At 52.8% G+C, this 27,801-nt stretch overlaps 1 protein-coding gene across 2 annotated transcripts; it reads right to left on the reverse strand.

The window, feature by feature from the left end:
• Window positions 1-119: 119 nt before the first annotated feature.
• Window positions 120-22,068, reverse strand: Plcd1 (phospholipase C delta 1). 2 transcript variants are annotated; one of them, XM_027415359.2, is made up of 15 exons: window positions 21,913-22,068; window positions 13,208-13,372; window positions 9,990-10,218; window positions 4,772-4,901; window positions 4,458-4,689; window positions 3,566-3,767; window positions 3,325-3,469; window positions 3,100-3,249; window positions 2,855-3,013; window positions 2,472-2,631; window positions 2,158-2,274; window positions 1,058-1,236; window positions 835-967; window positions 605-754; window positions 120-480 (listed from the first exon to the last, which is right to left on the reverse strand). In XM_027415359.2, exons 1-15 carry the CDS (start codon window positions 21,944-21,946, stop codon window positions 395-397), a joined length of 2,271 nt encoding a protein of 756 aa, XP_027271160.1. In that variant the 5' UTR covers window positions 21,947-22,068; the 3' UTR covers window positions 120-394. The 2 variants fall into 2 exon arrangements, with proteins under 2 accessions (XP_027271160.1, XP_027271159.1); XM_027415358.2 differs by lacking the exon at window positions 21,913-22,068 and adding an exon at window positions 16,602-16,741.
• Between the last annotated feature and the right edge of the window lie 5,733 nt (window positions 22,069-27,801).

Consider the following 27,801-nt stretch of genomic DNA (forward strand, 5'->3'; position numbering starts at 1 on the left):
TCCTCCGTGGAAAGGGTTCCTTCAGACTGCTCTCTCCAAATGACCCCATGAAGGGAAGGAGTACGAATGTATGAGACCCCAAGAAATTCTCTGGTGTCTGTGTAAGAAGACCACGAGGCTTTACCTTGTGATTTTTTATAAAAACTCAACAACCTAAAGACAGCTAGAGGGTAGGGAGAGGGCTGCAGTGTTGTTCCTAACGGAATTTTGGGCCACTGCGGGAACTGGACTGCGCCTGGGTCCCCAGAGAGCCAGAAGCACAGGCAATGTGTTGGAGCTGAAGGCAGTCCAGGGCCTAAAGCTCCCATCAGCAGTCGGCGACACAAAGCTGGCCTTGCCCAAGGTGTGGACACAGCTTGACCCACTCAGGGTGGATCTCACCCAATCCCCAGGCTTAGTCCTGGAGGGAGATTTTCACAAAGAGGGTAGCTGATGGATGCTGGTCTCCGTTCTTAGACAAGAGGTGGACGTGGCGGTACCCTGGCAGGAAGGACAGACAGTTCTGGTCACTCGGAGAGGATACTCAAGGCGTAGTGAGGGGCAGGCTGAGAGAAGCCAGGCTCCTCCCACTGCTCCTGGCTGCCCCCCTGCTTCTAATACTCACCTTGCTTGAGGCTGTTCCAGGGGATGGTGCTCTGGCCAATAAAGTCGTTCTTAGAGGAGGCGTCATAGTCCTCTACTACAAAGCGGACGAGGGCAAGGTCGGGCACGGCCACTTCAAACTCAAACTCTGTGTCCCACCATGGGTTGAAGCCTAGGAAGGACAAACACTATACCAACAGCAAGGTCGCCAGCACCAGCAGCCTGGCCCAAAGCAGCCAGCGCATACCGTACCATTATTGGTAATGACTGCGGTCTGACGGCTGGCTACGTCCTGGCCCACGCCGTGGACCTCCACTATCACCTTGGGATCCACGATTGAATTCTTACTCTTGTTGACTTTTGGCAGCTGCTGTCCAGAGATGACCTAAGGAAACGTGGGGACAGTGAGCATCCTGGGATGGCAGTGAGCAGGAGGGACCCCCATAGGCAGCCCTCCCTCTGTGTCTGCCCATACCCGGACACGGAGCCTCTTCTGGGCCCACCAGGGTCCCTGAGTCAGGGCACGGGGGTTGAAGGCGGTGTCGGGGTCTCTCAGGAAGGCAGGTTTCAGCACATACCCGCAGGCTCCGTTGTCCTGGAAGCGGCCCAGGTACACATCCATTTCTGGTCCCGGGGTTTGGAAGTTCAGAGCCACTGTTGGTAGATTAGAGTAGCTGCAAGCTGTGGGCTGGCCCCAGAGTCCTGGCCCCGCCTGCTCAGAGTGTGCTGTAGTCCAGGAAGCAGCATCCAAGATGTTCTGGTGTCTCCTGCCTTCCTATCATCCTAACTGACCCACCACACTGACTACATGCTCTATGTGTTTGTGTGTGTAACACAAGTGTGTGTTCACATGAGTGTGTGCCTGTCTTTACACATATGTGGAGGCCAGAGGTCAATGCCTGACATCTTTCTCAATTGCTTTTTATTTTTTTTTGAGACAGGGTCTCTACTGAACCCCGAGCTCACCAGTTTATCTGGGCGGGCTGGCCATGAGCTAGCTCCAGAGAGCAGCATGTCTCTGCCTGCTCGGTGCAGGGATTACAGATGTGTCTACAGATGTATGTCATCACTCCTCTTGCTTTACATGGGTAGGAATCCCAGCGCAGGGCCTCATGTTTGTATGGCAGACATTTTGCTGACTGAGTCATCTATCTCTCCAGCCCGTTTTGCTGGGTTTTGAGTCAGGGTCTCATATAGCCCAGGCTGGCCTTGAACTATGTAGCCAAGTAAGACCTAACCCACTCACCCTACCCATCCTTGCATCTACCTTAAAAGTGCTGGGATGGCAGGCGTGACACCACTCCCATCTCCGCAGTGCAGAGGATTGAACCTAGGATGTCATGAATGCCAGGCAAGCACAGCTGAAATACACGTTCCATTTCTGATGGCAAAATTCAAATGGCTGGCGTGCACACCAGACAGACTTGCTGGCCGGGCAATTTCCATGCTCAGCTCTTGGTCCACATCCAAACCTTCTCAGGTCCCCAGACCTCTCCCGTGACCTCCAGGGCTTTGGGCCCCTTCATCAAGGCCGGGTTCTCTTTCTAACCTCCCTCCAGCCCAGCCGGTCCGTACCAATCTGGCAGCCCCCATTCCACATCTCCACGGGACTGTAGTTGGAAGAGTCTGTTCTTCTACCAGCTGGGTATATCCTGCTCAGGTGGCTCACGTTGTGGCGGACAAAATTATTTCCTGAGAACAGGTGGGGGCCAAGTCATCAGTGAAGGCCTTGGTGTGCTAAAGGCGCCCAACTGCACCCCATCTTGCCAGCTCTGCCCAGACACAAAGCAGGGAACACCAACTTGGGACCCCTGCAAGGGTGAAGGGCAGGCCTGGTCTTGACAAGTTCAGAAGGCCAGGACCAAATGTCTGCGAGAGCAGGGGCTCACCTGATTCTTGAAGCAGCCGGAGGGCACGGTTCTCAGAGAAGGAAGCCATCTCGTAGAATGCCTGCCCAGAGGTGCTAGGATTGGAGAAGCCACCGAAGTGGACACTCTTGCAGTAAATGACCATGTCAGAGAGCTCCGGCGCCAGCTTTAGCTTATCCTCCTGGAGGCCACGAGGAGGCCCCGGTTAGAGCCAGAGGGTAGGACAAGGTGGGCACTGAGCACCAGAAACCCAGACAACAGAGAGAGAGAGAGAGGAGACAGACAGAGAGAGGGGGCAGAAAGTCTGAATGGCAGCCATAGAAAAATTAAGACGAGGCAACTGTCCCATGGACTGGGAGCGGGAAGGACTCGGGCCACCCCATCCCCGCAGCTTCCCCTAGAACCTTGGACTTCTGCTGCACTTGGCTCCGCACTGCCTCGTCCTCCATTTCGGCGGCCTCATCTTCGTCGGACACATCGGTAGTCTCGGGTCCATTTTCTCCTCCAGCAGGCAGCAGCCCTCCAAACTTCTTCCCTTTCAACAGGATCTTGCCCTTCAGTTGCTGGGGACAGACCGCTAACTGGTTAAGACCCATCTAGGCCTCCCAGCCAGGTTGGCTTCCCTGCCTTCAGGGTACCCGCTCTGTACCTCAGGGGAGGGTAGGCTCATGGTCACCCCATCCAGGGGCTGGTCCAACAGCATGGGCCCCAGGATGGCCTTCAGGTGACGCGCCATCACTTGCTGTTGCTCCAGGCTGCAGTGATTCTCCAGGGACAGGATGACGGGGTAGGGGGACGCCTAGAAGCCCCAAGATGCATTAGAAGGAATGGCCATCCCTAGTATCCTCTCCTCACTCCCATGGGCACACCCAACCTTGAAGGCGTAGTCGCGGATGGCCCTGAGCACGTCGTAGAAAAGAATCTTAGACGTAAAAGTGTAACCATGGTAGATGATGGGTTCCTGATTGGGACCATCCCAGCAGTCGAGTTCTAAGCAGCGACAACCTTTGCACAGAGCCCTGCAGGGAGTGGTGACAGGTAGGCTAGGGCCCTCCAGGTCTTGTCCCAGGTCCCACCCTGACTCGCCCCTAACAGTTCTGCCCCCGGGACTGCACCGGATGTAGGCCTCTGTGCTGCTGGGCCCTGTGAGCTGGTCTTCCAGCAGGTAGGTGTTGTGGGAAGACGACACTAAGTAGTGGCTGAGTGGCTGGTCCATGTCCTGGTAGACACGGCGGTGTGCCAGGCTGAAGGCGCTGCCATCGGCTGATAACAAGTACATGAGGAAGCCGTCCTTGGTCATCTGCCTCTGAGCCTTGGCTAGGTAGGAAGAAGCCAAGGTTTCCAGTCAGAGCTAGTTGCCTAACCACTGTGGAAAGACAAGCCTTTTCTCCACTCTGCCTGCCCACCCGCCTTCAGCTAGCGCCCTGCAGCCCTGGGGAGCGGACGTCTCAGGCTCCCAGTGAGATTGTGGTTACAGTGTGGTGAGGCCCTGTCTCTTTTCCTTCCTTCCTTTCTAAATGCCTCCAAGCTGGGTGACATTGCCTCAGAGTTGAATGCAGGCTCTCACCCAAGCACTCTACCCCTGTGCTGTATCCCTAGTCCTCTTTAACTCTGTACTCTGAGCCTGGGTCTCACTGAGCTGACAGGCTGGCCTGGAAATGGTGAGCAGGGCTGTGTCTTCTGTAGGTCATGTCTCAAAGCTGCATCCAGAGCAGAAAAAAAGAAGGTAGTAACAATGACCTAGGCTTCACCAGCTGCTTCTTTCTACGTCTTGGGATAGGGACACCCAACGCCCCTTGAAGAAGGGTCTGAAGGGAAGTGAAAACCAGACAGGGCAAACACTGGAGCTCTCACATGGGATAGACACCCACACACTGATCTGCAGCCCTGGGGGTGGCTCCCTCTAGCACTTCTGTCTGTCTGTCTGTCTGTCTGTCTGTCTGTCTGTCTGTCTGCAGTTTCATCAGAGTCTCCCAGCCTTGTGGCTCTGGGAGGCTGGGCCCTCACCGGTCTCACTGGGCTCGTAGCGCTCAATGAGGGAGAGAGCCAGTGCTGGGCCTGCCGCCTCCTCCCGCTGCTGATGCTGCAGGAAAGTGACTAGCTTCTCCACTGACAGGGTCTCAGCAGATCCTGCAGCCTCTGCAAAGACACGGTCAATCTCCGCCCGCTGGGTCAGCATCTTGTAGAAGGTCTCAATCTCCTCATCCTCCAGAGAGTCTGTCTGGGAGTGGTCACATTCCTGCAAAGGCAGCACAGCCCATGGGCTCAGCCCAGGCCCACGGCCAGGACCGAGGCCCCACAGCCACTGGGAGGTAGCTCACCCTGAAGATCTTCCTGGCGTAGCTGTCATCCACCTGTATGTTGAGTTCCTTCAGGAAGTCCTTCAGCTCCTTGAAGTTCATCTTGTTGTCCTTGTTTTTGTCAGCCTTCCGCAAGCAGGAGTGAATCCAGCTGGGCAAGCAGTTAGGAAAACACACAGAAGCCTGATGCCCACAGAATCCCAGCCATGTGAAGCCACAGCCACCTGTGGGGCAGTGTCCTGCAGGCCGGATGGCCAGGAAGCAGAGGAAGGACCTGGACGCCTTCCTTCTGGGGTGTCCTCTGCCCTCCTTTTCTTGCTTGTTGGTTTGATTGGGACTAGGGACTGAACGAACGCAGGGCCTTACACCGCACTCCACCCCAGTCCTCTTTACTTTGTATTTTAAGTCAGGAGCTCCTGAAACTACCCAGATTAATGTAAACTCATTTTTATTTATTTATTTTATTTTATTGGTTTTTCAAGACAGGGTTTCTCTGTGGCTTTGGAGGCTGTCCTGGAACTCGCTCTTGTAGACCAGGCTGTCCTCAAACTCACAGAGATCCGCCTGCCTCTGCCTCCCGAGTGCTGGGATCAAAGGTGTGCGCCACCACCGACCAGCCAGTTCTTTAGTTCACTTAGGTCTTGAACTAGTTATCCTCCTGCCTCAGCTACCTGAGCAGCTCGGATGACAGGACTGTACCACCAGGCCCGGCTAGAGGCCTTGTTTTTTCTGTTTGCTCATTCTGAAACCTGATGTTTGAAAATATTTACTATAAAAAGGTTCACTGTAGACAATTTAGGCTCAGAGAAGGAAACCTGTCAATTACGCCCCCAGCTGATGGACCATCTCTCCCGGTGCTAATGCCAGCACCACCATTATCACTGCAAAGCATGCCCTCTGTTTCTCGAACCATCACCAGTCAGCCTGCCTCCAGTGCTTGAAGCTTAATGTACAGAAGCGCAGATTTCCAGCCACTGATCAGAAAGTGGAAATAGATCACGAAAGCCCAAAGCCCGGACCAAGCCATCATGACTGGGGCATCTCGGCCCCGTACTACCTCACCCGTCTTTCCTCCTTGCAGACTCTGAGGAACTGGGGCGGGGGGGGGGGGCATCCTAGCACAGTCCTCAAAATTAGAGAACAGAGTCAAACAAAGATAATGAACTTTATGGGTGTGTTAAAAAAAAAAGGACAGTGGAATTTTTGAAGAATTCATAAAGGAAACAACAGTATGAGCAGCATAAACAATGCTATAAACTATAAAAAAAAATCTAGTACCAGGTGGCACATCTGGGAATCTCAGCACTAGGGAGATTGAGGCAGAAGAATCAGAAGTTCTAGGCCATCCTTCACTACATAGCCAATTCCAGGGTAGCCTGGGCTACATGATACTCTGTCTCAAAACAGAAAAGCCAAAACCAAACAACAATAAAATCTAAGAAGTGCTGGGAGGTAATGGTGCACACCTTTAATCCCAGCACTTGGGAGGCAGAGGCAGGCAGATCTCTGTGAGTTCAAGGACAGCCTGGTCTACAGAGTGAGTTCCAGGTCAGCCAGGGCTACACAGAGAAAACCCTCTCACAAGACCAAAACATTAAAAAAAATAATAAAAAACTAAGAAGAAATTTACTTATAATAGAACAAAATGATTACAATTATTTGAAATTATTTTTAAAGTACAAAATTTAAAATTCTGAAAACTACACAAACACACACACACACACACACACACACACACACACACACACACAGTAAATCTTCAACAAATGGAAAAAGGAATAATCAAATGTTAAAACATCTGTCCATATTCATGGATCAGAAGACATGATATTTTCATGCTGAGAACTCTCCAAATTAATCTATGATCCCTATCAAATGATGTTGGTTTCCATGCAAGAAATTGACCAATCGATCTTAAAATACAAGCGGGAAGTTAAGGGATCCAGGCCAGCCAAACCAATCTTGCAAAACAAAGAGCAGACTTGGACAATTGACACTTCCTGATTATGAAGCTTACTTCAGAGCCACAGGAGATGAGGGAGTGTGGTGCAAGGATAGTTCACGGAAGGACAGACGAACAGACAAATGGAATAGAACTAAGTCCGGAATAAATACCCATTTTTACAGCCAAGGACCGCTCAATAGAATAGTATTTTCAGGCCCATGAGGTAGCACAGCAGGTAATAACCAAGTTTGGTTCCCAGAACCCATATGGTAGAAGAGAACCAACTCCTGAAAGTTGTTCCCTGACCTCCACACATACTAGATGGCAAGCGTGCAAATACACACAACAAATAAGTGATGTAATAAAAAATAATTATGAAAAATTAGTGTCAGCCAACAGTGCTGGAACAACTGCATATCCAAATACAAAATGAAAAAAAAAGTAAATAGATTTCCTACATCATACCACACACAAAAGAACAAAAAAATTAATCAGAGATTTACTTCATATCCAAGACAGTATAACAAAAGAGAAAGACTAAAAAGTGCCGATATTGATGGAAAGTGGAACCCCTCCCACACTGCAGGTGGGAGTCTAAACTGTTGGGGTTTCTTTGGAAAAGGGTTTGGCAGGTTTGGAGAGACTGCTTAGAGGACCAGAGTTCGGTTCCCAGCACCTACATGGTGCTTTTCACAATGGCTTGTAACTGAGCTCCAGGGGATCCAGTGTCCTCTTCTGACCTCTGCAGACATTTCACACACATGGACATATATGCACACGCACAGACAGACACACAACTAAAATCAGAACAAGGGGCTGGAGAAACGGCTCAGTGGTTAAGAACACTGGCTGCCGGGCTGGAGACATGGCTCAGAGGTTAAGAGTCCCGGCTGCTCTTCCAGAGGTCCTGAGTTCAATTCCCAGCAACCACATGGTGGCTCACAACTATCCATTGTGGGATCTGGTGCCCCCTTCTGGTGTGCAGGTATATATGGAAGCAGAATGTTGTATACATAATAAATAAAATCTTTAAAAAAAAAAAAAAAAAGAACACTGGCTGCTTTCCCAGTGGATCCAGGGTTTAATCTCTAGCACCTACATGGAGATTCACAACCTTGTGTAACTCCAGTTTCAAGGGATCCAACACTCTTTTCTGGTCTCCTTGGGCGCCAGGCATGGACGTGGTACGTGGACATACATGCAGGCAAAACACCCATACACTTAATGATAAAAGCAAATCTTTTTTCAAAAAAGCAACACATAAATGTTACCATATAACCTAGCATTCTCGAGACAAATGAAAACACACACTCATACAGAACATATATGTTCTAGCTTTCGAGGCAGACTAGAGTCCTCAAGTAGAAGCGACTCACAAGTCCATTGCTGATAAGTTAGGACCCATGGAATAGAGTGTATCCACACAGTGGGATATTTTTAGGAAGCCAGAATGAACGGCGTGCAGGTCCACACTACAGGGTGCTGACACACACTTGCAATAAGAAGCCGTTTGGGAGAGGCTGCAGGTCTCTGCTTCTACGGAAAATCCAGAAGGCAAAGCAGTCAAAGAACAGATGGAGGCCTCCAGGCCTGGGGCTGGGAGAAAATAAGCAAGAATCGCTAACGGTTTTTTTCCGGGGCCGGGGGTAGGGTGAAGGTGGGGCTGTTCAAAAATTGATGGCGGGGATGACAGCACAACTGTAAATATGTGAAAACACACTGAATCAGGCTCAACAACTGTGTGTGTATGTATGTCTGTTCCTGTGGGTGCAGATGCGCGCATGTGCGTGGGAGATTAAAAGACAACCACAGGTGTTGGTCCTCAGGCACTGTCCATCTTGTCTTCTGAGATAAGATCCCTCACTGGACTGGAACCCACTTTTCAGTCTAGGCCTGTTGGTCAGGAAGACTTGGGGGTCCACCTGTCTCTGCTATGCAGTCCTGAGAATACAAATAAAGACACCATATCTGGCTTTAAATAAAAGATTTTTTTAAAGTGTGTGTCTGGAAACTGAACTTGGGTCCTCTTAAATGCTGAGCCATCTCTCCAGCCCCAATCCTGGTCTTTTACCTGTGTGCTGGACTCAGACTCAGGTCCTTATGTTTGCATGGTAAATTCTTTATTGACTGAGCCATTGCCCCAGCCCTAGGTGCAACACTAGGGTTAGTTTTACGGTATATGAACTATCCCTCCATAAAACTGTCATAAAAGGGGGAGCTGCAAGGCATGGTGGGACACACCTGTGATCCCAGCACACAGGAGGTGGGAGGATCACAAGCTGCAGCCCAGAATCTGTCTCAGGCAAACAAAGCAGGAGTAGAAGCTGTTCCACGCTCATCTGCCGTGTGCCGGAGGCAGGATCACTGAATCCGACTGATCCACAAGTTACTGCCTTCAGCTCAGCAGCTGATCTGAACACTGGGCTCACAGTATCACCCTCAGAAGCCTGGCTCAGGAGAGTTCCATGGCCTTCCAACTCCTAGAGTTCGGTAACCCTGGAGAACACGACTACACCACCCCACCTCACTGGGGTGACTCCCCAGCCACTGACCTCCACACTGCTTCCAGAAAGAACCAGGGAACACAGTTCCTGGCCTTGGGTCAGAAGACCTTCTCCTGCTTTTCCTTCTGCCTCAGACTGAAACATGAATCCCTAAAATTCCTAGTTGAAACAGCAACCCCCTAGATGATTTCAGAGATGGGAGTCTTTGGGTTAGATGAGGACATGAAGGTGGAGCCTGACCAGAGGGTTACGGCCCATAAAGAGACCTTTCTGTGTTCAGGGGAGGACACAGTGAGAAGGCAGCTAGCCACCTGCAAACAAGGGAGGAGGCCCTCCCCAGAAGGAACCATGCCGGTGCCTGAACAAATAAATTAGTGTCGTGAAAGCAGCTCAGTTGTCATGCCAACTTGCCTGGATTTGGAAGGCACCCTGGGTGTGTCTTTGAGGGAGTGTCAAGAGTTTAAACGAATTTAAATGAGGGAATGTGGGTCACACCATTCCTTGGAGTCCCAGGTTGAATAAGAAAAGAAGGAAGTGGGCCCAGCACTCTGCTTCCTGACTGTAGACACAATGTGACTGGCTGTCTCCGGTGCTCCTACTGCCTCTTCCGCCATGATGGACAGCATTCTCTCAAACCATGATAATAAACCCTTCTTCTTGATTTGCTTTTGTCAAGTATCCCAGCAATCAGAAAAGTAACTAATACATTCTGGTATTTTGTTAACAGCTGCACAAAATGACCGACACACATTCCACACCCAGCCATGACCCTCTGCCCCCAAAAGGATACTGTTGCAGCTTCTGCCGCTGGTCCATGGAGCCCGAGTGATGGATGATCTTGCGCAGGCCCTGCACCCAGTGCTGAGCATCAGCTGATGACGGGGCAATGAGGTCTAGTGTATTGCGCTGGTCCTTGAAGACAATGGAGAAGCAGCGATCCTCGGGTATGTCACGGGCAAACTTCTCCAGGCCTTCTGTGCGGTGCCCCATCCTTACTTCCTGGATGTCCTCAATGGAGACTGCAGGGGGAGGGGGTCGACAGCAGAACAGACTGTGAGACAAAGGACTGTCTCTGACACAGCCAAGGCCACAAGAGCGAGGAGCCCGGCCTAGGGTCACAGCCAGACTGGGGGCTCAGACCGAGGGTCCGCTGAGAAGGGCAGGAGGGCAGGGGAGTGGAGACTAAAAGGAGGAAGGCACAGTATAGGGAGGGCATAGGACGACCCATAGTGGCAGAGTGGGAACGCACGGGGAGACAGAGGCAGAAATCTTGGGCTAGGAAGGACAGCTAGGACCTAGGTCCAGGGTCACAGGAATGAAGAAATGAGGTACCAGACGACCAGATAGAACAGGCCTCTCAGGACAACACCGTTCCGGAGCCTGGCGCCTGAGATAGGGAGAGGTCACACATCCTCCAGGCCACACTGGACTTTGGGGCCCTATAGCTATGAGAGCCTCCTGGCCCCTCTACTGACCAGGGCCAGCCCAGCAGGTTAGACACAGTGGGCTCATCATGTCCTCCTCAGGGTTTGAGAGATTACATCATTCTGTCCTGAGGAGGCTGGGGAGGGCCCCCTCCCATCACAGTCTTCTTCCAAGCTTCAGGGACAAACAAGACCTTATATGCTGCCATCCCAATGTACCCGCCACAGACTGGCTGAGAGAGAGCCAGCCTCACCCTCATGGTTCATGTGGTGCCTCCCCACGGCAGGACTGCCCCTGACACATCTTTAACCATTCGGGGTCGATCTGTGTACATCATCAAGTCCCTCGGCAAACTCCTCCTACCCAGAGGCCCCAGGGGCCTCCCCCACACCTACAGGACATGCACAAAGTGCTCTACCTGGGCCATAGGCTCTGAACAGAGGAACACGTGACTCCTGCACCATCTGCACCTTCTCTGACCCACTAGTCAGCTGAGCCACCCCAGGCCAGGAATGAAAACAGGAAGCCTGGGCCTTGGAGCCCCGGGCCCACACCTCCACCGGCCCCTGAGGGAAAGGCCAGCTGCCTCCACTGCTGATAACATTGCTGGGAATACAGGGTGGGCAGTGGGGAAGTTACAAAGAGAAAAGGAAGAATGAATGAATGGACTCAGTTTCCCCAGGGTAAGATGCCACTGATGATAAGAGCCCTGACCCTTGCCTAGAAAAAAAGTGCAAACAAGGCCTGCTAAGCCTGGGGCCTGGGGCAGCCACAAGAGCTGGAAGCAAGCCCCTCCTAGTGTCCCTGGATTCCTGCTAGCCTGAATGACAGCTGCTTTTGGGAAGGCACAGGGTGGGGCTTTCTCTTCTCCCTGCCCTCTCCAAGCACCAAGCACAGAGGCAAGCAATTCAAATGTATCCACCACTCCAACCAAAGTCCTCTGTTCCCACCTTGCCCCCATCCACCAGTAGCCAACAGGAAACCCTGTATCAGGACAGAAGCCCTGCCTGGCGCCACAGACACAGGCAAGGTCAGGGTCACTCCTGTACTGGGAGGCTTTAGCTGGGCTGGGGCAGAATTGAGTCTTAAGGTGGTTTTCTTTTGTTTTTGTGACAGGAATTCATGTTCCTAAACTGGTCTTAAACTCACTATGCAGATGAGATGACCTTGAACTTCCCATCCTCCTGCCTCTGCAGGCATGTGCCACAGCACCCAGTTTATGGAGTGCTGGGACTTGAATCCAGGACTTCGTGCATGCTAGGCAAAGGCTCTGCCCACTGAGCGACAGCTCCAGCTCTCGGAGTAATTTCTGAGACACCTCCGAGCCCCATCCTCAAACTGAGCGCACAGGAGTCTACAACTGAAGGGTCAGGAATTCATCCTTAGCAAGAGCCTGAGAGCCACACTCAGCTATAGAGTAAGTTCAAGGCTAGCTGGGGCTGTATGAGATCCTGCCCTTATAAACAAAACCAAGCCAAGCGATGGTGGCGCACGCCTTTAATCCCAGCACTCGGGAAGCAGAGGCAGGCGGAGCTCTGTGAGTTTGAGGCCAGCCTGGTCTACAGAGCGTGTTTCCAGGATAGGCTCCAAAGCAACACACAGAGAAACCCTGTCTCGAAAAAACAAAAACAAACAAACAAAAAAACAAAAACAAACAAACCCCAGGCATGGGTATACGCCTTTACAAAGATCTCCAAGTTCAAGGCCAGCCTGGTCTACACAGTGAGTTCCAGGACAGCCAATGAAGTCTCACAGAGCCCCTGCAACATTTGTGGGTATCAAGTGAAACAGAAGTTAATACTGGGTTCCTCAGTCACACTGGCCATAAGTCTAGAGCCCACTGGACTCTTGGAGCTGGTGGTTCCCATAGTGGCCCATTGTTGCAGAGTTCCATTGGAGGCACTGGTCTCTGCAAGGGACGTCTCCTCCAAAATTTTCAGGGAGCTCCTCCACCGAAGGGCATATCCTAGAACTACCACAAGGTCTCAGGGGGCTCTCTCCCTTTGCACACCCACTCCCTCAGCTTTGGGTCCCTGGGCCTTTTAGAACCTTCTAGAAAGACAGTGCCAAGCCCTGCTCATTCTCACTCTCTCTTCCCTCCCCTGCTGCAACCGAGCCTCTGATGGCTCTAGTTCCAAGAGAGATTCTGCCTCCTGAGCCCCACCTTCCAAATTGGCCACTGATATGGAAGTACCTTATCTGTCCCCGGACTTTGGGCTAGCTTTTGACCCTAACATACCTAGAACGCTGATCCACCCATTTTCTCTCCTTTACAATCACCTGGGTGGCACCTATAAGCTCAAACAACCATGCCCAGCTCCATAGCAGCTTCTGAACTGACTGTCCCCATCCGTGGTCATGGCCATGGATATTCACCTTCTTTCAACACCCATGCCCTCTGTGTCCAGCCTAACCTCAGTTTCCCTACAAAAAATTTAACTCAAATATTTCCTTGACCCCAACCAGCCTAAGATTCTTCCTTTCGGTTCTCATTTCATGCATGGCCCGCCTGTGGTCACAGTCCATGATTGGTCTCCACCCTACCTTGTGCCCCCCCACCACTACGAGACCCACGGCACTCACACAGCTGGGACTCCGGGGACCTCATGACCTTGCGGGACTCCTGCCAGATGGTCTTGCAGTCCTCTTGTAGCTTGTAGAAGCGTTCCCTCCGCCATGAGCTGGATTTGACCTTCAGGAGCTGGCTGCCTTTCAGAAGAGCCTGGAGGTCCTGGTCATCCTGTAACCCTGGGGGAGTCAATGCTGGTGAGATGCCATTTTCTGTACCCCTCTTATCAGCCCCACACTGGCCTTGCCCCTCCCCACTCTCTCAGAGCCCACTCTCACCAGCTTCACCCTCCTCAGTGGTTACTTCTCCCTCAACCCACCAGCCGGGCCCACACCCCTGCCTCCTCCTTCAGGGGAGACTTCACCCACCTAACATCATGCTTTTGCCCTGGCACTGGGTATTACTCGAACCCAGGGTATTTGTGCTTAGTGCTTGACTAATTCATGCCCCAAGACCAAACAGACACTGTGACTTGTCTAAAATCTGAATGAGCGCAGTTCAAAACCCTGTAGATCCTGGGAGGCCTGGAAATGGCCTGGCTCAGAGTGGAATGAAGGGAGCTGGGACTAAAAGATGAAGCCAAGGAGAAGCAAAAGGACCACACAGCTGGAAATGAACCCCAGCCCTCAGGCCTTCAGAGCCAAATACTTTTCGTCTCCAATGGCTCCAACGTTATCTATTCCCAGGTTCCAGCACACTTCCTGACCAGCTGTGTGATCTGGTGACTTCACGATTTACTGCCATGGGATCCCTGGGCCTCGGCTACTCCAGCCACCCTCTCCCTATTCCTGTCTTTGCCCCCAGTAGAGACAGATGAGCCCACTACGAACTACGTTTAGCCTGCTGGGACCACCCTGTCTTTCCTACTGGACCCCCACCACTGAGTGTCCCAGGTTCCTTCGGTGAACAGTTGCATTAAGGCAGAGCTCACTCAGTCTTTTCAGAAGCTGAGACAGAGCCCACAGGAAGGACAGAGCTCTGCCTGCTTGCCCGGCTCTTGCAGAGATTCGGACTGGACCTGAGTCATGGGCTCCCAAGTACTCAGTGTCCTCTCCCGTGACAGACCCAGACAGGAGACACCAGAAGCACACCAAGCCCCGCAGGAGTCACTGTCCTCAAACAGATCCTGTCCTAAAGATGATCAAGGAGCTGTAGAGACGCACATGCACTGTGGCGTGCCCACACGTGTGCACACGCGTTTATGCCCCACACAGTTCTGTAGCCAGATCTGTTCAAAGACAAACAGACACCTAGTTATGTCCCTAAAATTATGTGACCCAACAGAAAAGTGGCATCAAAATCTCCAACTGTCCTAGGCCTAGGCTGGAGAATCCCCACAAAGCTCAGGCCCTCCCTCACCCATGATGCCCCCCTCACTTCATCCACTCCGCCCATGATGCCCCCCTCACTTCATCCACTCCGCCCCTCTTACCGTCTACTCTCTATCTACAAGTCAGCTTCCTATTTCCAATGAGGGCAAAGGGCGGGGGGCAAACATCTCCACACACACACACTCCAACATCCAAAGCTTCAGCAGTCTCTCCTTCCCTCCCTGTGGCTCTGCTCCCTCCTCAGCCCTGGGGTAAGAAGTGTTGCAGAATGTGTTACTGCCAGTCCTTAGAAATGACAGTCACAAGCCACCACCTCCATCCCATGTGTCTACCCACTGCAAGAAGATGCTCTGTGCCAGTATGGGCAGCTTCCCTTTGATGTGGGGAGACCTGGAAGGAGAGAAGGACCCACACAGACAGCTCCATGTGAAGGGAAGATTAGGGAGTTTCCAGACTGTCAGAGCAGAAGGCCACCTCTGGCCTCTGCTGAGAAGGTCCCAGTGTCTCTTCTGAGGCACTACTAGGAGGGACCCCTCCTGACCACCTAGCAGCACCCTGCCTGCCCCCTGACCTGGACACGGCTAAGCAAGCTCCTGCTAACAGCTCCGATGGGAACGGGGCTGCTGGGAAGTGGAAGGCAAGCCCCTACTCTCTTGTTCTGGAAAACACCATGAAGGGATGACAAGTTCATCCTGTCCTGGAGCCAGCTTGGCCTGGTCTGTGAGGTCAGGCAGTGTTGCGGCCTCCCAGAGGTAGAGCTGAGTCCCAAGTGACTCTAGATAACTCCAGCAGGGTGACAGCTACCACCCTCCAGGAACTGGGAAATCTGGGCAGGGACCGCATGGGGTGGGAAGGGTTTCCTGAGTCTGAGGCCTCTGGGTGGCCTACCACAGGCCCCTTGTTCTCTTATCATGTAGAAAGTCTGTGGGAAGCACTCACCCAGCTCCACTCAGCCTTGGAAGGGTGGGTGGGCTATGAGCTCTGGGGTTTCATCGATCATTTCCAGGCTAGCTGTCCACAGGGAAGTGACTATGTAGAGGACAAGGAGTTCTCCAGGTGCCAGTGGGAATGCCTGGCCCTCTGTCCATGTTCCCAACGTGACGCTGGGCCCGGAACCCACGCTGATACACAGCTACACAGAGATACACCACCCGATCTGTCACTCACAGACACAACCTCACACACAGGGACACAGTACCCCACAAATGACCCATGTCTCGTGGAGTGGGCGTCACTTTTTCACACACAGGTACACTACATACTGTGCAGGAATGCTGCCGCCGTAATAACAGCAGCCGCTGTAATGATAACTAATATTTGAATAAGACACTGTTCCCAGCACATGTGTTTAATCCCCTCAACAACTCAGTGAAGAAAGGCAGTTAAGTGGCATCATTAACCCCATTTTACAGAGGGGAAATCAAGGTTGAAGGAAGAGTTGCACAGCAGAGTTGGGACTCAGAAGTAGGAAGCCTGCTCTCAGCGTCAGAGCGATGGAACATGCAGCCCCTACTCAAAGACACAGAGCCACTGGGTAACCCAATCAGAAAAGCCACACCACAGCGTTGGTCACACAGCCACATCTGTCCTAAGCAGTCACTGTCAGCTGCACACTGTCACACAGGGTTACACACGGACACCTTAGGTACCACAATGTCACACTTGGGTGTGCAACATTACAAGCCATCATCCCCATACAGTGGCGTCACGGTACCATGAGTGTGACAGAATCACTCAGCCACCCCTGGGATCACCAACTGTCACTTGCCCGGGCACTCATTTGCCCACCATCATGCTGGACCTCACTGGGTTACACAGTCATAACCCGCCGTCAGGGAGCCACACACACCCAGGGGTTAATTTGTAACCGGGAGGGGTTGGAATTAGTAGGGAGCATGGAGACTCGGAAAGGATAGTGTCTAGTGCCCCCGGTAACCACCCCACGCCCCCACACTGAAAACAACCCGCCGAAGAACCAAGCGTGCCTAATCTGAGGCTCAAAGGCAGGAGCGTCCTGTCCAGCTGCTGTGCCATTCCCCGCAGCAGGCGCCCAGTGTCCCCCGTGTGTGTCCCTTACCCAGCCTCTGCCCATTGAGCGCAGCCACCCTGCGACTCTGCTCCTGCAGGTAGAGCTCCCGGGAGCGGCTCACGCTCGGCCGCCTGCAGCTCGGGATCCCCAGGCACTGCATGGTGTCCTCCCAAGACTGCCTGGGTGAATCCTAGTTTAGAAGCCGGCAGAGTCCGGCTTAAAAGGCGGAGCCAGAACCTCAGGGGCGGGGCGGGCCCTGCCCCTAGAGGGGGTGGGCCAGACCTTAGGAGGCGGAGCCAATTGTGGGGGCGGGGCCTTGCTCTGGAGTGGTTGGAGAGAGTGGAAAGTAGGCGGAGGGAGTGCAACCAGAAACTAGGAGGCGGCACGGGGGAGGCCCGGTGTGGCCGAGGTGGCCTTGAATTCCCATCCTTGTGCCTTCACCTCTAGAGTGTCGGAAGATCAAGCGTAGCTGGAGGGTTAGGGAGGCAGAGCCTGCCAGACATAACCCGGGCCCAGAGGCTGGCAGTCACCGCCTGGGAGGTGACTTGGAGGAGTCACAGCCAGGAAGCACCCTGGAGGGAGAGGCGGAGCCCAGGAAGGGAGGGGAGGAACTTCCATTTGGGAGGGTGTGTGAGGGTGGGGTCAGGGCGGCTGAGCGCGGTACAGCCTGGCAGGGAACTCCTGCGCCAACTCTGCAGGATCGCCCAGGCACCAGTGCGAGCACTAAGCTGCGGAGGGAATCCTGGTGCCTGCAGAGTTTAACAGAGACGCGGAGATGGTCAGGCCAGCCGGGGCTAGTCCACGGAGCCCGCCAAATCTCATCCTCAATCACTCAACTGATTTGCTGTGACTAGGCCTGCTGCCTGCCGGCTGTTTTCTTCTTGGTTTCCCATTTAATCAGGGAAATTCCCAAGGTAACAGATGCAAAGGCAATTCGTTTTGTTTGTTTAGGGTTTGTTTGTTTGTTTGTTTTGAGACAGGGTTTATCTGTGTAGCTCTGACCTGGAACTCACTCTGCAGAACAGGCTGGTCGTGAATCTAGGGGTCTGCCCGGCACAAACATAGTTCTTAAAAAGAAGAAAGAAAAAAAAAATGCTGACCTGGAAAGAACTCCACAGGCTTGCCTCGAATAAATTAGAAGGACTGCAACTTTGTGCAGAGCTGTGCGGCCAGAGTCGCCGTGTGTGTGTGTGTGTGTGTGTGTGTGTGTGTGTGTGTGTGTGTGTGTGTCCCCGTCTCCCCGCCCCCCCCCCGCCCCGAACACTGGGGCCTTTCTTGTGTACAGCATGCCTTTCATTCACTCTGCAATTACCGGGTCCCTGCTGCAGGAGGGTCAGGACACCACCCAGAGGCCTGACTCACCCCTCCTTTACCCTAAGTTCCTGAAGAGATCCCCATCGGGTTCACTGCAGCAGCAACTGTGAGTCACCGGCCAAGCTAGTTTGGGGCACAGACGAGCAAGGTAAAAAAAAAACCTGAGCAAGTAGGTTGCCTATGGTCACACTGAAGAATAAATATTGAGCAAAGCACTGTAATGCAGTTCGATGAACTGAAATGCAGACACAGGAGAGCTTTTCATTTGGAGTGGGGGTAAGCAGATACAGGCTAGCCTACCCAGTTTGTAAAGAAACCATATAGAGGCTCTTAAGCAGAAAAGGGCCCCCCTAGGACCTGATGTGACCACATGTTCTCAGTGTGCTGTATTTTCTTCGAATTCTGTATGTTATGCATCTAAAGACGTGATCCTAAGTTTGTTATGGTGGCTCACGTCTGTAACTGTAGTGCTCAGGATTTCGAGGCAGGAGGATTGCTATGAGTTTGAGGCCAGCTTGGGCTACATAGTGAGCTCCAGGCTGGCCTAGGCTATAAAGTGAGACCCTGTGTCAAAAAAAAAAAAATGAAATAAACAAAACCTCCAAACAAAAACAAATGCAAACAGCCCACAGGAACAATGAAATGCAGTTTTGAGAAGGTCCATAGACTTTTCCTGACTCACCAAATGGCCTGGGACACACAAAGAGTTTAAGACCCACATGGGTCAATGTGTGTACAACATAGGCCCAGAACCCCAGAGCCAGACAGCTTTGAGATATCCCATCAGAGGGGAACTGGCCACCCCTGCTTGCTGTAATGGCTTTTCTTGGGGCTCTCACTTCTTTTTTTAAATTTATTATGTATACAGTGTTCTGTCTGCATGTATGCTTGCATGCCAGAGGAGGGCACTAGATCACATTACAGATGGTTATGAACCACCGAGTGGTTGCTGGGAATTGAACTCAGGACCTCTGGAAGAGCAGTCAGTGCTCTTAACCACTGAGCCATCTCTCCAGCCCCCCCACCCCCCCCGGGGGGGGGGCTCTCACTTTTTAAGCAACCCAGAATCCCTAAGCCCATTAGTTTTCTTTTCTGAGCTAGGATCTTGTGTATCCTAGCCTGACCTCCAACAGCTTGTGTAGCTAAGGAAAGCCTTGAGCTAGTGATTGTCACCTTCCAAATGCTAGAACTGTAATCATGTGCCACTATGCCAGGCTTACAAGGTGCTGGGGACTGAACCCAGGATTTTGCCTGCCTGGCAAGCACTCCACTGAGTTAATCCCCAGCCCTCACTATCATTTTATCCTGGCAACATCCTCCACGGAAAAATACATTGTAATCCCGTGGATGAGAACAGAGCTCAGAAGGTTTTACAGTAAGTATCAAAGCTGCCTCAGGAGCCTGTGTTCTCAGGGCTAAAGTAAGGAGGCCCTCTCCTTCTCCTTTTACAGGATGCCAGTTCTTGCAATAGCACAGGTGGGCCAGGTATAGGGAAAGTTCGTGGGGGCGAATGTCTTCAGGAAAGGGAAAGGCCCTGAGAGGCGATGTCTTTTCAGGCACATTTTTGGGACCTGCTGAGGATGCCAGCCCAGGCTTAGCTAGAGTGGAGTGGAGGCTATGGGGTAGGAGGAGAGGATGGGACTACAGCATCAATGGCTGGCCTTCCCAGGTAGAGAGAGCCCCTCGGTTCATGCATCTGATTCCAGTCACACTTGCCCGTGGTAGTGTTCCCTCACCTACCCACCCCTGCCAGACGACTCCTGGCTTGTGGGGGGATGGCTCCTGCAAGATTAGAATTTAATGTTTGCTTGCCAGGTGTTGTCTCATCCTACCCCACAGCACCCTGCGTAGTGGGTGGTGTTTCCTCTCATTTTGCAAATGAAGAAACTGAGGCACCTCTGGCATGTGTCTTCACAATTTATGCCAGTGTCTAACATTGCCTCTGTGTGAGTGGGAAGTACTGGCAGAAGAGACATTTTACATCTAGATGAGTCCAGAGGTCTCCAGTCAATGGGAGGGACTGGGGGCATCCCTGCAGAAAACTGCCGATTACCTGTGCCAGAAAGTGTGGTCAGGCAGCATGTGACCTGAGCCGTGGGACCCGCACAGTAGAAAGGGATGCGGATTCCCCATCAGAAGCGCCACTGACAAGCACACACAGCAGTGACCACTCTCTCCCCTACCCGTCCCCTGGACCACTCTTCCTTCCCCATCTGGTTTGCAGTGTAGGCAGAATGTGCTTGATGGAGGTCACTGTGGAGGACAAGTGGGCCCACAAGTCCGTCAGCTTGGTCACAGTGCACATTCCAGTCCTGCAGGAAGGGCTCTACTGAGTCACACATTCAGGAGGCTGGTCCCAAACAGGATGAGCCAGGCTGGCCAAGCCTGTACGTTTATACTGATGTGCTGTGTCTTTCTCTATAGAGAAGATGTCAGGGCTGATCCAGGAAAAGAAATGGGACACGGGCACAGACACTGAGAGGCTAGAGCCTGTTACAACATGACCCAAAGCTGCTGTGGCGTCAGAGGCAACCAGAGGGTTCCGAGGGAAGCAGGCAGGGAAGAGGTACAGCCTGAGACATAGATATCCCTGCAATCCTCGGGGCCAACAACCTCTGTTCCCACAGTTCTGTCAGGAGCTGTAAGGCTACCTCTGGCCTCTGAAGAGAATGGGGGAGTAGTGGGAGGGGCAGGGACCTAGCCTGACAAGGTGGCTTTGAGAAACCCTAGCTTACTGGGCTCTGGCAACAAACTCTAGGTCAACTGACAAACACAAAATAGATTGGGGGGGGGGGCGGTGGTGGCGCACACCTTTAATCCCAGCACTCCGGAGGCAGATGCAGGCGGATCTCTGTGAGTTCAAGGCCAGCCTGGTCTACAAGAGCTAGTTCCAAGACAGCCTCCAAAGCCACAGAGAAACCTTTTCTCGAAAAACAAAACAAAATAATAATAAAAAACAGATCGGGCACGGCTTCAAGGCACATACCCAGGAGAAGTGGGGTGAATAACTGACACTGAGTGCAAAACTCTACAACCTAGCTGGTGAGATGTCTCAGGAGTGAAGGAGATTGCTGCCAAGCCCAGTGACCTGAGTGTGATCCCTAGAATCCACACCGTGGAAGGAGAGAACAGATTCCTGAAACTTGTCATCCCCCGACTCATCCCCGCTTCCAACACACACATTACATGTAATTTAATTTTAAAAACCCTACAAGCTCAAGGATACTTAAGAGTCAAGTGAGAAATACTGTTAAGCAGTGAACTGGTGTGAGAGGGCGCGTTTGCTGATCTAGCAGATGGCGCGAATAGACGCGAAGGAAAGCCTCCCCAAAGTGTGCGTGAGGGTCAATAGTTCCTCTCCCTTCTGAGACTTGCAGCAGGAGACTGGGCTTTCCTCTCCGCTAGAGTGACAGTCACAGCGAGAGGAGCTATCCCGGATGGGGAGAAACAAAGCCGGCTGGACAAAGGACCAAGCCTCGAGGCAGTTCTGAGACCAGGTCCACTCCTGCCAGCCAGGAGGGTCAGCAAACACTGTCGCGCTGCGGCTCCCAAGCCTGGCTGTTTTCCGTTCTAGGCAGCGAAGGCTGCCAGGCCGACCTCAGCCAAACTTGCACACCTCCTCCTCCTCCTCCTCCTCCTCGCCCCACCCCCTCACACCCGCATCTGCCACGCCCGCGCGGCCTGACGCGGTCCAGGCAAGCCTCTGAAGGGGCCGGGAGAACTCGGTGGTCCGAGGATGCTGGTCCCTTCCTTCCCGGACTCCACCGGTGCCGTCTGCACCGAGGAGCCCCGCCTTTTATGAACAGGATCGGGGGAACCCCCGAGAGAAGTCTGCACTGCTCCCCGATCTCTTGGGCCAAATTTGGGGAAAGTCTGGAAACGCCCAAGGTTGAGCCCAGCTTGGGCTAAGGCTTTCCGGGATCCCGCAAGAGGCCAGGGAGTTGGTCTCTGCGGGGGCACAAATGCAGCAGGAGGAGCTACTACCCCTGCCCCCGGGGTGGGGACCGGCTTTCCCGAGGGTCTCCCCCGCGGCCCGGACACTCACCGTGCAGGGTCAGGAAGTCCCGACCCGAGTCCATGCCCGTCGGGGCGCGCGGCGGAGGGGCCGCGGCGTGACTCGCGCGAGCAGCACCCGGGCGGCCTGGGGTCCCAGCGCAGGCCGGTGCAGGGACCCGAATGGTCTGCGGCGGGAGGAGGCCGGGGGTGGGTTCACGGCAGCGCCCCGCCCCCCGAACCCGCCAACCCGCGCCTCTCCCCGCCCCCTCCAGGGGACCGGGGAAGGACGCAAAGCGGGGGGCCGGGAAGACTGGCCAACCCTGGCCGCGGCTCCGGCCCGCTGGGTGCGCCCGGGCCAGAAATAGTCAGATTCCGCCTGCTTCCCCCACGGCCGCCACCCACAGGCCCTGTCATTACGGCGCGCTGCCGGCCCCACGCCCTGCCTGTGGGCGCCGCGCCGCGCCTCGCTGGGGTTGTGGGTGATGCGGGAAAGAATCAGAATCCGGTCTCAGAGCGGACAGGAATCACTGCTGGAGCTCTAGTCTGGCAGTGTCTTCTGAGAAATGGGTGCACACACCGGGCCACACGGCGAGGGTTAGGGAGAGGGATATCTCAATTTTTGTCAGGGGAGGGTCCTCTTCTCACTTCAGGGAGGGCTTGCCGCGCGCGCATATGTGTGTGTGAGTGTGTGTGTGTGTGTGTGTGTGTGTGTGTCTGTGTGTCTGTGAGTCTGTGTGTGTCTGTGTGTATGAGTGTGTATGTGTCTGTGTGTGTGTGTGTCTGTGTGTGTGTCTGTGTGTCTGTGAGTGTGTGTGTGTGAGTGTGTGTCTCTGTGTGTGTATGAGTGTGTGTATATGTGTGCGTATGAGTGTGTGTGTGTCTGTGTGTGTGAGAGTGTGTGTGTCTGTGAGTGTGTGTGTCTGTGTGTATGAGTGTGTGTCTGTGAGTGTGCGTGTGAGTGTGTGAGAGTGTGTGTCTGTGAGTGTGTGTGTGAGTCTCTGTGTATGAGTGTGTGTATGTGTGAGTGTGTGAGAGTGTGTGTCTGTGAGTGTGAGTGTGTGTCTCTGTGTATGAGTGTGTGTATGTGTGTGTGTGAGTGTGTGAGAGTGTGTGTCTGTGAGTGTGTGTGTGAGTGTGTGTCTCTGTGTATGAGTGTGTGTATGTGTGTGTGTGTGAGAGAGTGTGTGTCTCTGTGTATGAGTGTGTGTGTGTGTGTGTGTGTGTGTCTGTGTGTCTGTGAGTCTGTGTGTGTCTGTGTGTATGAGTGTGTATGTGTCTGTGTGTGTGTGTGTCTGTGTGTGTGTCTGTGTGTCTGTGAGTGTGTGTGTGTGAGTGTGTGTCTCTGTGTGTGTATGAGTGTGTGTATATGTGTGCGTATGAGTGTGTGTGTGTCTGTGTGTGTGAGAGTGTGTGTGTCTGTGAGTGTGTGTGTCTGTGTGTATGAGTGTGTGTCTGTGAGTGTGCGTGTGAGTGTGTGAGAGTGTGTGTCTGTGAGTGTGTGTGTGAGTCTCTGTGTATGAGTGTGTGTATGTGTGAGTGTGTGAGAGTGTGTGTCTGTGAGTGTGAGTGTGTGTCTCTGTGTATGAGTGTGTGTATGTGTGTGTGTGAGTGTGTGAGAGTGTGTGTCTGTGAGTGTGTGTGTGAGTGTGTGTCTCTGTGTATGAGTGTGTGTATGTGTGTGTGTGTGAGAGAGTGTGTGTCTCTGTGTATGAGTGTGTGTGTGTGTGTGTGTGTGTGTGTGTGTGTGAGTCTGTGTGTGTGTGTGTGTGTGTGTGTGTGTGTGTGTGTTGGTCCTTAAGGTAGAGGCACTAGCAAGCAGGTGCAGTTCTCTCAGTGTGGGGAGGGGAGATGCACAGCCTGCCATGAGGCTGCCTGGATAAGGCTGCCCCAGTGACCTCCTCCCCTGACAGTGAAGGCAGTTAGAGTCTGGCAGGGGCTAGCATGGCTCACCTCAGCCCCTTCTCTTCTGGCATTACCAGGCCCCTGTGGCATTGGTCATCACATGTGAAACAGTTGGAGGGGTGAAGCTGAGCTTCAGAGAGCCAGGCACCTGATGTTCCTGTGCCCCACCCCCAGTGTGGGACTGGCTCCTTGTCTGGCCCTCGCTCCGATGCCCTAGGAAGGCCTGCCGGGTTTCCTTTCCCCAAGCTGGGGAAAGGCTCCATCGTAGACAGAGCCAGGGTGGGGGAAAGCTGGGAGACTCCCTTCTCTGCCCTCCCTCATCTCCAAAGTCCTCCTCTCCGGGTCCTTCTTGAACCTCAGAGCTCCTCCCACCTGGACCTCCCATCCTGCCCCAGGCCCTGCAAGGTACTCTCAGTGAGTCAGGACTCCACTTGTCAGTTCCTCTCCCCAACCTGACAGCAAGAATTCCTGACCCCAGCAGTTGGCATGGCTTCAGCTCAAGCGTGGTTGCTACTTCTTGTCATCTCTGTCTCCGAGTCCTGGGCTCAAAGCCAGGGCACTACCCAGCACTAGGGCCTCTCCTATCGCAAACGGCCATGGTGGGGTTTACAGAAGGTTCGCCCTCTGCACACTCCAAACTCACTGGAAACAGGCCTTTTTCTGGCTTACATTGCACACATAGGAGCTAATGTCCCCTCCCTGGCCTGGGGTTGCCAAACAGAAAGGGCATGCTGACTCAAAGTTGGCCCAAGCAGCCAGGTTCTGCAAGAAATGAGGTATGCCACGCCCTGCTCCAAGTGCTGACCTGTAGGATGGCACTCTCTCACTCTCTGCCTCTGGACCTTCCGCCCCTTTTCTTCTTCCTTTCTCACGGGTGGGAAGCCTTCTTCTCTGTGCAACTGGTTAGAAGTATTGTGTGTCAGTGACTGTATCTGGCGGGGGAAGGCTGGGACACGAAAGTCACAGCAAGAGGCTTTGTACTGTTTGTACTAAACTACAAAGTGGCTGAACTCTGTCTCGATATCCCAACTTCCAGGGGCAGCTGTGTGGGCCTCGCCCTGGCCAGGCGCCTGCCTCGTTTACCCTACTCAACCCTCAAAAAACCTCCTGAGACGCTGGTGACTCATATGGCTCAGTGGCAGGCTTACTCTGGAGCACAGAGCTTCTGTGATTTGCTCTGTATAGGCAGAGTTCCAGGCATTGTCCCATCCCCAAACCCTGGCTGTCCCAGTGTCAAGTGTCTAGGCAAAGGTGGGCATGGGTGAGGGGCGTCTGAGGTGACTATGGGCAGGTGAAAGAGGCCCAGTATAGCATTGTCAAGAGTCATTTCTCTGGGACTCCCTCCCTGCCATGCCTCACTCCGAAGGTGATATGTGCATATATGTTGGTGCATTATCCGCACAAGGACACTGAATGTCAGGGTGGTCAGGCTCCAGGACTGGCCTGGCTCAGCCCCCACCCACCCCATCCCCCATGAAACTCAAACCAAGAATAGCCTGGGTGGGTGAGCCAATGAGGCTTATCCAGTCCCCTCCCAAGTTCAGAACCCAAGTCCCCGAGCATCAGGGTAAAGGACTCTTTAACTTGGTTCTGCAGTTTGCTGATGTGAGAATCCCAGCAGGTCGTTTAGCCTCTCTGCAGCCTGGGAGCAAACGTGGGCTTTGGGTTAAACACAAGAAACAGATGTGCAGCACGTGGCACCCACACTTGCCTGCCAAGGGATCTGTGCTAGAATTTACTTGCCCGCAGCCCTTCTCTATGTGGCCTTCTCTAACATATCCAGGTGGCCACAGAGCCTCTTGGTGTGAGGGCGTTCCCCTGCTCTTTGTGAAAACCGTCAACTTCACCCCATTCCAGGCAGAAGGTCCTGAACCGGGTTCAGTTGCATCAACAGGAAATGGGAAGGTCGCCTGCCCTAGGAGGCAAAGAAGGCAAGGAGGGGTCTTCAGACCACACTGGTCTGACATCAGTCATAGGTTGCAGGGATCCAGATGCCAGCAAGGGCCGCAAGGTTGCAGCCCTCCTGCTAATCGCAGGACAGCACAGGGTTCTTGAGGGTTTCTTTTTTTCCCAAGACAGGGTTTCTCTGTAGCTCTGGCTATCCTGCTCTATAGAACAGGCTGGCTTCTAACTCAGAGATCTGCCTGCCTCTGCCTCCCTCAGGAGTGCTGGGATTAAAGGGGTGAACCACCATGCCCTGCAATTGAGGGTTTCTTTTCTGTGATTATATGTATTAGCATTCATGGGTACTGAAACAGAGTTGACTTTACTGTGGACACTCACTGCTCATCTCCATCCACGCCAGCTACAAGTAGGTGGAGTGCTTCATGGATCCTGGGGAGAGTGTCCTGTGGCTATCTCCTCTGAACTGGAAAATTCCCCATTGGAAGGAGAGGGAGGGTGGGAAGCTAAGGAAACTTGCAAGGCTCAGGAAATTACAAAATTTACAAGGCCTCTTCCAGTTTTCTCTAGTCAGGGAACAGAGCTGCAGAGGGAGGGGAGGCTTCTCTGGAGCTGCCTGCAAGTTCTTCAGGGACGACTTCATGCGTCATCACCTAGGCTGGGGTGGGCTTTTCAGTGACTCAGTTGCCTCTGACTCACCCATGCATCTCTCCGTATGTGACCCCAGTAAGCTTACCAGTTCACAAAGCTAGTCCTGAATGGAGTAATTTCTTTCTTTCCTTCTTTTTTTTGGTAAGAATTTTTTTTTATGTGCATTGGTGTTTTGCCTGCACGTATGTCTGTGTGAGGTTGTCAGATCTAGAGTTACAGATAGCTTTGCGCTGCCATGTAGGTGCTGGGAACAGAACCAGAGTCATCTGGAAGAGCAGTCAGTGCTTTTTAACTGCTGAGCCAGCTCCAGCCCCTGGAATCATTTTTTTAGTTGGCCGTTGGCGCCTTACCTGGGGCGATCAGAAGCCACATGACAGGGAGACAGTGCACCTGGGCTAGAGAGACTGTCCCATCTGAAGAAAGCACAGAAACCTGTGTTTGAAAGCTGTTCTACTGTGTTGTTTGAATAAATATTCATTAAAGATCCATCATCTACAGGGCACATAGAAACCTGGGAATCTTTGGTGTTCAAAATATATCAAAAAACCTCCTGCTGTCTGTCATAGAGCTTACATTCTAAGGGAAAGGAAAGAGCTGCTGTAGTAAACACAAGAAGTGATCCCTGTAGAGTCTGAGGTGACAAGGAGGGCGTAATGGAGGGGTAACAGGGTCTGAGGCCTGTTGGCCCGCAGGTGCTCCCAGCTTCTCCCGAAGAAACACCTCATTTGACTCATACTCAGAATGTATTCTTCTGACGGCTGAAGAAGTCGCCATGAATGGACAGGAACTAAAACAGGGAGCCCGAGAGAGGAGACTCCTGCCATCAGTCATTTACCTAGGGGTGAAGGGTGCCTGGGCCCTCCCTCCCACAGCAGGGTTCTCTTCGGGTGAAAGGTGACAGAATCCACCCAGCAAGTTTTCAAAAGCGGAGGGAAGGCTCAGTGGCTGAAAGGTTGAAAGCATGCATTGCTTTTTGGAGGACCTGGGTTCTGTTCCCAAAATCCACATCCGGCAATTCACAATAGCCTATGACTATGTCCTGATGTCCTCTACAGGCGCCTGCATGAACACAGCTCATTCAAATGTCCACACGCATACACATAAATAAAAATAGTTGGGTTTTTTGTTTTGTTTTGTTTTTTAATTAGAGCCAACAGGATTGAGGGAGGGAGCTATTAGGGAAACTGAGGATTCAAGGATGACCTCAGGACTTCAGGCAGGGATCTGGAAGACAGAGCTGTCTTCAGCACTCAGTTTTGGATACAGTGGAGGGTTCTAGACCTCCAAGAGAGGACGTCCAGTATAAGGCAGTTCAGGTGGGAGGCGTGGGGCTAGTGATGAAATTCAAGATATGATTCAAAGCATATTTAAAACGTTCAGTGGTCCGAGGGGGCAGCTCAGCCATTAAAGTACTTGTGCAAACATGAGGGGGGACTCAGGTTCGAACCCCAGGACCCATGTAAAAATACCAGGTGTGGTGGCA

Source organism: Cricetulus griseus, chromosome 4 (assembly GCF_003668045.3).
Source record: "Cricetulus griseus strain 17A/GY chromosome 4, alternate assembly CriGri-PICRH-1.0, whole genome shotgun sequence".
Classification (NCBI taxonomy): domain Eukaryota; kingdom Metazoa; phylum Chordata; class Mammalia; order Rodentia; family Cricetidae; genus Cricetulus; species Cricetulus griseus.